Source organism: Plectropomus leopardus, chromosome 18 (assembly GCF_026936395.1).
Source record: "Plectropomus leopardus strain MGB_pleo_1.0 chromosome 18, ASM2693639v1, whole genome shotgun sequence".
Taxonomy (NCBI): Eukaryota; Metazoa; Chordata; class Actinopteri; order Perciformes; family Serranidae; genus Plectropomus; species Plectropomus leopardus.
In genome coordinates this window covers 32,597,501-32,607,500 of record NC_142193.1, presented here as the reverse complement: position 1 = coordinate 32,607,500, position 10,000 = coordinate 32,597,501, and the positions used below count along the sequence as shown (strand labels likewise).

General features: G+C 42.5%; 1 protein-coding gene across 1 annotated transcript in view; it reads left to right on the top strand.

The window, feature by feature from the left end:
- Positions 1–10,000, top strand: part of caskin1 (CASK interacting protein 1) — a 165,939-nt gene that overhangs the window by 66,037 nt on the left and 89,902 nt on the right. Inside the window, 1 exon segment of the mRNA XM_088069345.1 lies at positions 3,703–3,754. Coding sequence (XP_087925471.1) covers positions 3,703–3,754 — 52 coding nt within the window.

The following is a 10,000-nucleotide window of genomic DNA, read 5'->3' as shown; positions in this document are numbered from 1 at the left end:
CGAGGTTCAGCCATTTTTAATTGACTTTATAATAACAGGTTTTTTATTTCTCCGTGTTTTAAAGATTATTCGCCTCCAGCTTTTCGCAGAGAAGCGTCTGTGGGAAAGTTTGTTTTCTGATTTTTCACAAAACTGTCTAAAGACGAAATGACTGTTAAAGTTTGTGGCCACTGTCCACGCTGCAGACAGACACTGTCCACGCTGCAGACAGACACTGTCCACGCTGCAGACAGACACTGTCCTCGCTGCAGGCAGGTCCAGGCTGCTGGAGGACTGGGACACATATTGCGGTTGTCGCACAGTTTGACAGTGACTCCAGCAGACATGCAGTCAGTGTGGCGTTCAACATCACAGCAACAGAGATGAACACACACACACACACACACACACACACACACACACACACACACACACACACACACAGGTTGTGACTTTAAAATGTGTGTGCTTTGTATTGCTGCATTTAGGCGTGCATGTCATTTTTTTTGTATGGACATGGATGTATTTATGAGTTCCCAAAGTGTGTGTGTGTGTGTGCGCCCGCGCGTGCGTGCGTGCGTGTGTGTGCGTGTGTGTGTTGTCTTTCCGATGTGGCTGCAGCTCTGAGGGTGTGGAGTGTGTGTGTTATTTAACTGGCTGGCTTCTTTATAACCATGGTTTCACTGTTTGTTATGACTCTCAATGACTTTGTCCAGCATCTCCAAGCAACACACACACACACACACACACACACACACACACACACACACAGAAGCATGGATGCAGTGATGCAATAGCAAAAAGTTTCACATGAGGTATTAATCACCCAGTGTGTGTGTGTGTGTGTGTGTGTGTGTGCCCGCGTGTGTGTGTGTGTGTGTGTGTGCGCTCGCGTGTGTTTGTGTGTGTGTGTGTGTGTGTGTGTGTGTGTGTGTGTGTGTGTGTGTGTGTGTGTGTGTGTTCAGCCTTATTGGCTTGCTGAGAATGGAGCTGCAAAGATTAATCGATTAGTTGTCAATTATTAAATTAAAGTAATCTGATAATTGATTTGAGTAAGTCCAGCTCCTTCGATGTGACTTTTCTTTGTTTCCTTCTGTGTGACAGAAGATTTTATGTTTGTGGACAAATTAAGACATTTGTGGACGTCACCTTTTTAAAAAAATATCTATGTGTTGGTTTAGTTGAGCAGTTTAATAAATGAAAAGTCTGGAGCTGAGGGCCAAAGCTCACTCGATCTTGATTCGTTCAGTATGAACACAGACCTCATGATTCTTCTGACTTTTTGGGTTTTAGGCAGAAGGAGTCAAAGAAGTTAGGATAGGTGTTTCTGGCTCGTGGCGGCCAAGCGTTCACAGCGGCGTTGCTCTTTGATGCTGTCACATCGGCTCTTTCTTTCACGCTGAAGCAGAACTCAAAGTGTTGTTTCGGTCATCCGCTAATAAGAACGAGAGCTGAGTTCTTCGTGCTAATCCTGCCAGGATCACAGTTTCTCCTTCCACCTCAGCAGCTGCTCAGTCAGTCAAATTCAGGTTTGTTTCCTTGTTGTTCAGAGGGCATTTTGGGAAATGTAGGATGTCACTTAATGACACAGACGAGGCAGTTTGAGACAAAGCAAATCTGCCAAAAAGTGGAGAGAAACTGCACCAAGAAGCACTGAGTGGAAAGTTTTTCTTCTCACGGAGGTCAGAGACGCCATCAGATTAAACGAGGGGATTTCGGTCGCGTTCGCTCGGGCGTGTCTGTCTTCCTGTCACATACCAGGGCAACGTATGACCAGAGGTCACGTCTGACGGTCTCATGACGTTACAGAGTCAAAAGGTCAAAGTTAACAGCTGCTGGACGCATGTGGACAGAGACTGGTGTGTGTTTCTTCTGTTTTTGGGAAGAAGCCGGTCATTATATGGAGCTTATTCAGACAGAACGTTTTTGAAAGTTTCAGTTTGTCCATTTACGTCCCTCTTTTTTCTATCATCTGTATTTCTGGGACCTCTTTGAACTTTACTTCCTGTTATCTAAAACTTCACTTCACTTCATCTCTGTATTAAGCAGACTGGCTTAATCTCTCTGGGAAACACGGAAGAAACGTGACAAACAACGTTAAAGAAATTACTCAAAATGAGAAAGAAATTATCAACAAGTCACAAGAAAATCACGTGAAAATTAGCACACACAAAAAAGAAAAATGACAAAATAAAAAAAGGAAAATGGCTTTAAAAAGTGTCAAAAATGTAAATGAATATATAATCATAATTAAATTTAAATTTTCTAATAATTATTTTATATATTTTTTTCCGTCTGTCTCTCTTTATTGTCTTTTTTCTTAATTTAATTTTTTTTTTTACTAATTTTCTATTTTTTTACTATTCAGTTTTTTTTGTCAGTTTTCCCTAATTTCCTGCAGATTGCAGGATATTTCGTGATAAGTTTCCTTTTTAGTCACAATTTCAGAATAAATCAAATCAGTTTGCTCAAATTTCAAAAGTTTAAATGCTTGTTAAAGACGTAACACAAGAAACTGATGTCCATCCAGGTTTCAAAGGGTTAAGGCTCGATAGCGGATGCAGATCAGGTTCCAGTGTGTTCTCACAGCATGCACACACACACACACACACACACACACACACACACACAGAGGATGTAGATTTTGTGTGTGTGTGTGTGTGTGTGTGTGTGTGTGTGTGAATCCCTGCATTTAGCGTCCAGAAATAGCCTGTTAGGAAATCAATGTTCCTCTCTCAGTGGCGCTGGGAGCTGTCTCCTCTACAATAGAGGGACTGTCCTGTTTCCTGCACCCTGAAGGGAAGGAGAGAGAGTGTGTGTGCGTGTGTGTGTGTGTGTGTGTGTGTGTGTGTGTGTGTGTGTGTGTGTGTGTGTGTGTGTGTGTGTGTGTAGAGAGAATACAGACTCATCTTGGCTGCATCATCAGCTGACATTAGACACAAAAACGAAGGGAAGATCATGAAAAATAACGTGTGAAAGTGGCAAAATGTGTTTTGACCGTTTTCAAATATATTTTTATGCACATCCAGACTTCATTAGAAAGTCAGAAAAAGACAGCAAAATATCTTTGTGACAGACTGTTCGCACTGTTTTATACAAGTGATCAGCTTTGCGTGTGGTACTGACATTACCAGTCAATCTGCGTAGGTTGCTGTGGTAACGATGTCAGCGTCGGATACCTCGTAGATAAACTGCTGAAGCTGCTTTTCTATGTAAAAGAAAGAGAAATGGAGGTCCATTATTTTCATGTTGCCTGTGCAGAAACCTTCTTCCCAGGACTGACCCGAATGCTGCAAAGCCTGATTGTTTCCATGGTAATTAACGTTAAAGTCAGTACTTCAATGCTCGTTGATTAAGAAATACTTTTCCAACATTATTCATTATGCACCAATATTGATTATTTTAAGTTATTCTATTACAAGGACATTTAAACTTGTGATTTTGTGACTCATCTAATGTCAATCAGTCAAATGGTATTTATATAGCACCTTTCAAACAAATGCAATTCAGAGAGTTTTACAGTTTGACTGAAGAAATAAGAAACATGTCGGCCGGTCGTGGTTCTCTGAGCCAAGCTCTCCTGAAAACTGACAATAACACCTCAGTCGTCTTGAAAACTATCATTTTAATAGCTTTTTTAGCGAATTTGTAACCTTTGTGAACATGTTGTGTCACTTAGACGCTGCAACTATCAGTTAATGTTCCCCTTTGTTTGTGTTTCAGAGCTCCTCGGTTCTGCAAAGAAAGTGAACGTCAACTTCCAGGATACAGACGGGTGAGTGACTCTCTCTTACTCTCCCCTCTCTCCTCCCTGATCCCGTTCTTGTAAAAGCTGCTTTATGGTTGTGACTCTACAGCATTAAAAGCGCGAGGATTAGCCCAGATAGCCCTCAGCTGAAGTTCAGGACGGCGTGTGCGTGTCATAGATGCAGCATTAATGTCATTAAAAGCCTTTTGTGAGTGCAGCAGGTGACCACGTGACTGTGAGCAGCAAAAACACAAAGCATCAAACTGTGGTTCACATCTTCACAGGGCGGGTTTACATCAATCTGCACATTCGGCAAATTGAAATTGGGAATATAAAATACACATGTCAAATTATAAAAAAAACTTTCAGTCATCACAAAAAAGTTTCTACGTTCGCGTGAGGCGGTACATAACGATAGGTGAACTTGTCAGCTAATATTTAACATCTTGGCCAGGTAACTGTATTAAAATTTTAAGCGTATGCACTGTGCTCAGTATTTTTTGTTAATTGGACCTTGAGGAGGGGCAGGAAGTGGTTGTGAGTTCACATCTGCAGCACATCTTCTTTGTGGATTTAAATGAGACGTACAACAAATTTGAGTGTTTGAAGTCCGGTCCAGACGCTGGCGTTAGCCTTGATTTCTTTTTGTTCATTCGGTGCTTCCAGTATCTGTTCATCCCCGCCACACGTCCGTCTGCACGGAGCAGCAGGAAGCTACAAAAGGTAGAAATGCAAATTCCTGCAGCCGTGAGTCACCGCAGCTCCTCCAGCCTTGTGCGAGTAATTTAAGCGACGCTGAAAGACCTCAAACTGCGCTGAATAAAGTGGTTTCTGTCAGGATAAAGATCAAAAGTAATCCTCTCAGCGCCAACTGAACAGTGTAATCTAATTAGTGTGTTTACTGTTATTGCCTCTTTGGCCCTTAATTCCTCCCGCAGTATTAAGTGCTCCGTGTTGGCCGACACTATCACGGCCGCGTATGAAGAAGACATAAATAAAGTGTATGATGAGAATGCATGGAGCAGGTTTTGTTTCATAATGAGTCTGCACATTCATTTCAGATTCATTTACTCTCGTAATGAACTGACTGTTAAAAAAAACAACTCTTCATTTGGATATTTCTCTGCAGAGTTTCCTCGTCTGCTGTGTGTGTGTGTGTTCGTGTGTGTGTGTGTGTGTGTGTGTGTGTGTGTGTGTGCAGAAAACAGCATTTCCTAAGTGGTGTCAATCATCTGGAGTTAGCGCGTCATTAAAAAACAGCAGGAATGCAAAACTCTGTGGTCAGCGTTTTTCTGTTATTGCAATGATTGAAAAACAGCAGCAGGATGGAGACGGAGAAACACAGGAGAGAAATGAAGGAGAGAAATGAAGGAGAGAAATGAAGGAGAGAAATGAAGGAGAGAAATGAAGGAGAAAAATGAAGGAGAAAAATGAAGGAGAGAAATGAAGGAGAGAAATGGAGAGAAATGAAGGAGAGAAATGAAGGAGAGAAATGGAGAGAAATGAAGGAGAGAAATGAAGGAGAGAAATGAAGGAGAGAAATGGAGAGAAATGAAGGAGAGAAATGAAGGAGAGAAATGAAGGAGAGACCTGCAGAGAAAGCGAGAGTTTGTCACGTAAACCTGTTGTAACTTACAGAAGAAATATGACAACAAGCACTTAAAGCGTAAAGATGCTTCTTTACAAACCCTGACAAGGAGATCCCACTGAGACCCAACAGTACATTAAGAGCTCCACTGCAATTATATATGCACTGTGTGTGTATGTGTGTGTGTGTGTGTGTGTGTGTGTGTGTGTGTGTGTGTGTGTTTGAGTGTGTAAGTGTGCAGCTGAGGATGTTTACAGAGACAGAAAGAGCTGCAAAATGTGCAAGATGAAAAAAAATAAATAAAGAGGAAGAGCACCAGCAGTCTTTTCAGTATAAACACATGTAGAGACAAACAGCATATTCAGAATATAGATTGAGTATTTACAGGTGCATCCCAAAAACTTTTTTAAAAAATTCAATAATTTCCATCAGTTATTTTAGAAAAAGGGGTAAACTGAATATATTCTAGAGTCATTACATTAACTAAAATGTTTTAAGAACTTTTCTGTTTTAATTTTGATAATTATGGGCAACAGCTAGAAAAATGTAAAGAAAAAAGTAATAAATAAATAAATATTTGAAAATATTAGAAAAACGCGAACCAAAAATACAGACAGCTGAAGGTCACTATCAAAGCAACCTGGGCTTCATTAACCAATCAGCAGAGGCGCAGGCTGATCCTCCACGCCACATTAATGCAGTAATTCAACGGAGTACTGAGTATATAAATGAAAATACTTTTCAGAAGTTAAACATTTCTGTATATTAAATCAGTTAAAGAAATATTTAAATAAGTTTAGATAGTGAATTTCAGTTTTTTTTATAAGCCATATGAGCCATAATCCTCCAAATTAACACAAAAAAGGCTTGAAATGTTCCAGTTTACATGTGATCAATATACAGTACATGAAAGTTTACATTTTTGATTTAAATCAGGAAGAAAAGCGAACTTTTTCACAATTTTCTTGATTCTACAAAAAGCTGATTTGAAAATGTAACTTGACTGCGTCATTGTTGGTGTGGTTGTTCGTCACTGAGTTTGTTATTTGTCGTAAGTCAGTTTATTGAAAGAGAAGTCCTGAATGTGGATGTCTGTTCTGCTCTCTTTTGTTTCTGCGCTCCGCCAACAGTCGGGCTTTTCCTCTGCCCTCTCATTTGTCCGTTTCCATCAGAATGAAACATCATCATAAGAAGAAACAGTCGAGTGTTACCGACAAATAGATGATTAATGTTCTGAGAGATTATTTGAAGCTAAACTGAAAATTACGAGAGCTGAAAACAGAAACGATAAAGTTCTGTTGCTGAGTGACTTTCTGCCTTAAAGGTGAATATGATTATTAGAAGCCGTGTACACGAGTGAGTCATCTTCACGCTTTGCTTTCTAAATAGTTTGTCGACAGTTTGGCCGCGAGGTCTCAAAAGGGAAGGAACCTTTTATTAAAATAGTTCGTCACCTTGTTCATAAACGGCTGAATGAACACTGGGCGACATTAACGCTCCTCCGGGCTTTTTCACGCTGATGTCGTGTTTCAGAACGAGCAGCCGCAGACAGAAAAACAGTGTTTCCATGCACAGTTTGGAGAGAACTAAAAACACACGTCCCTCCTCAGTGCAGCCCTCAGCAGCCCTTCCTCCCTCATAAATAACAAACAGTCCCTATCTGTAACCACTGAGGGAGGCCGGCACGGAGACTAGGAGCACGTGCAGATCGCCGAGTCCAGTTAAAGTTCGACTGAGGCGTTTACATGACGGAGTAACTCGACTAAAAGTCCAGTTTAGTTTAAATAAAACAATAATTCAACTTTTTTTCTTTCACGTAAACTTACTATGTGGAATTAGTGTGTGTGTTTAAGGGCCAGATAAAACCTGCACACACACGCAGGCAGAATGAGACACACTGATTAGCCAAGAACAGAGACACGAGACAGCGTGATATATGAGGCAGGAGGACGTGGACGCTGCTGGACTGAACGTGGACGCTGCTGGACTGAACGTGGACGCTGCTGGACTGAACGTGGACGCTGCTGGACTGAACGTGGACGCTGCTGGACTGAACGTGGACGCCTGCAGACAGAAGAGAAATACATGTCGTCCTCCTTCTTCCTGCCCGCTGTGTGTGATTGTTGGAGCGCTGTGTTTTGGGGGAAACATAGGAGGCATAAAAATCCCTCATTACTGCAAATGGGTCAGACTGTGTGTGTGTGTGTGTGTGTGTGTGTGTGTGTGTGTGTGTGTGTGTGTGTGTGTGTGTGTGTGTGTGTGTGTGTGTGTGTGTGTGACAGGTGAAGGGGATCAGTGTGGAGGTGCAGTAGCTGTATTTTGAGAGGAGGAGCAGTAAAGATAAATACACAGAGGCAGCTGCTGAGAGAAGCTGAGAAACTAAGATATGAAGCCGAGTTTTTGGTTTGTCGAATGATGAGATGTGGGTTCGGCGATGTGTTGGCGTTGATCTCAGAAACTTCGGTGATGTTTGCTCCTGGAGCTCGTGGCGGCTCTGCGTCACGCTGACAGCTGGATCTATGCAGCGTCAGCTCCTCCAAAGCAGCGCCTGCTCCAAAAGTGGGTTGCAGTAGAGATGGGTGATATATGGAATATACTTGAGGTATTGCAGTTTTTATTCACAGCTTTTGATATTTTATATATTTTTATATTTAATCGAGGTCACTCTACATGTCAGCAGTTCACATTAATACCATATTACACTTTGTGATCAAAGATTGATATTTAATAAGTAAATTAGTAAAAAAGTTCCTTACCATTGACCAAACATTGTCTTTTTCCCGCCACGTTTAAACACTTATGACGTGAAGTCGGCGACTCGTGTGATAAAATATCGTTGTCAGTGTGAGTGTACTCGCCTGGCTGCGTTTCACTTCACAGTTTGCTGCAGCTAACAGATGCAGAAACTAAAATATGACACTCTTCAAAGTAAATGGGAGCTGCGAGGAACAAAATAATACAATATACATTTTTTTATCGTCAGTTGATGACACTGTTTCTTTGCTTTCGCCCATTTTTTTTGCCCTGAAACATCACGCAAACATCACCATGGCAACTCTGGTGTTGCTGAAATGTCCTAATTTCCCGCTTGTAATTCTGACTTTGGAGGGCGGGTCATGTGCTCTTCCTCGTGTTTTTGAGGAGCAAGAGCAGACAGCAGCAGACGTTTATTAATGCTCAGACTTCAGATGCAGCTCCTCTGGGCCACGTGTACGTTCTGGGTTCAGTGCACGTGTGAAAAGGCTGTGGGGGCACGTGGTCTTCTTCTACGGTGTGTCGTTACAAAGTTACACTGCCAGCTGCTGGCCTGGCATGCACACTGCAGCGTCTTTGGTTGTCTTTGTGGATCATTCTCACCATGTTATCATATGAATGTAGTTTGGGTTTTGGTAACATGAAGGGAAGACTTTTTGGTTTGTAGTCGGGCTGTTCTCATCTGAACGTGGCTGCAGGTATGAGAAGAGTGAAGGATGTACGGAGAGTGAACGGGAGGAGATGGGAGGAGGCGTTACTGAAGAGACTAGAGAGGAAATGCAGGAGGATAAAATGATGGAGCCGTGGAGGGAAGCAGCTGAAGGATGAAGAGGAAGAAGAGTGAGAGAGAGAGAGAGAGGAGGGGGATGTGTGGAGGAGGAGGGGGATTTAAATATTGCATAGCAGGTTTTACTACTTGACAAAAGCAAGGGCTTCCCTCCCCCTCCCCCATACGTGCACCCCGCTGACACACTGTGCAGGGCTACACACACACGCACACATACACACACACACACAGAGCCCAGTGCAGTATTGTGTAATGGTATCCCTGTTTAACCCTGGAGGGGAGGGCGAGGGAGGAAGACGCCTTCAGTCGCTGAGATGCAGAAGTGGGTGACGACACATGCGCACTCACCCGTCTGCTGAGTGTTTGTTGTGATCAGACGGTTCAACCAGCTGCTGTCAGATTTAGGGCTGCAAGTGCAACGATAGGCCTAATAGGCAGGCTATAATTGACCCTCAAATTGTGCAAATCGAAGTTGTAAATATAACATTCTCCTACTGGGAAGTTGTGAATATAACATTCACAATATAACATTCACAGTGGGAACATGTCAATTTAAAAAAAAGCCTCCCAGTTATTGCAAAAAAAGGTTTTACACTCCCATGAGGAAGAATTTCAGGTCACATGAAAAAGCCATATTTGTCCAAACTGCAGTGGAAACCCTTTTAGTATCGCTAAAGTTTTGTGCAAATCTGTAATGGAAACCCACCTGTTGTCATGGTGAAAGTGTAAAAGTGCTGAAAGTATGATAAAAGGAGAGGAGTCGAAAAGGAGAAGTAAATAAGATAAGAAAAGGAGGAGGGCAGGAGGAGTGCAGGCGGAGAGGAGGAGAGGATGTGTGGTGAATAAAGTGGAGCGTGTCGCTGTGGGAGAGCAGCTCTCCTCAGCATGTTGCTCCACACTCTCGGCCTCTCAGAGAAAGCGAGACGCCTAAATCCAGAGCGCTCCTCAGATATGCACAGCCCTCTCACACAGACGCTGCAGGCTGACGCTCACACGCGCCTTTTGCCTGTGGTAAAGCTGGCACCGTCTCCATGGTTACAGAAAATTCAGGGGGCGAATTCACAAAGAATGGATCACGGCCGCTGATGGCACCATGAACTGCGCAGCGCTGTTGCACTTTTGACTGCTTACGGGAACTTACTTT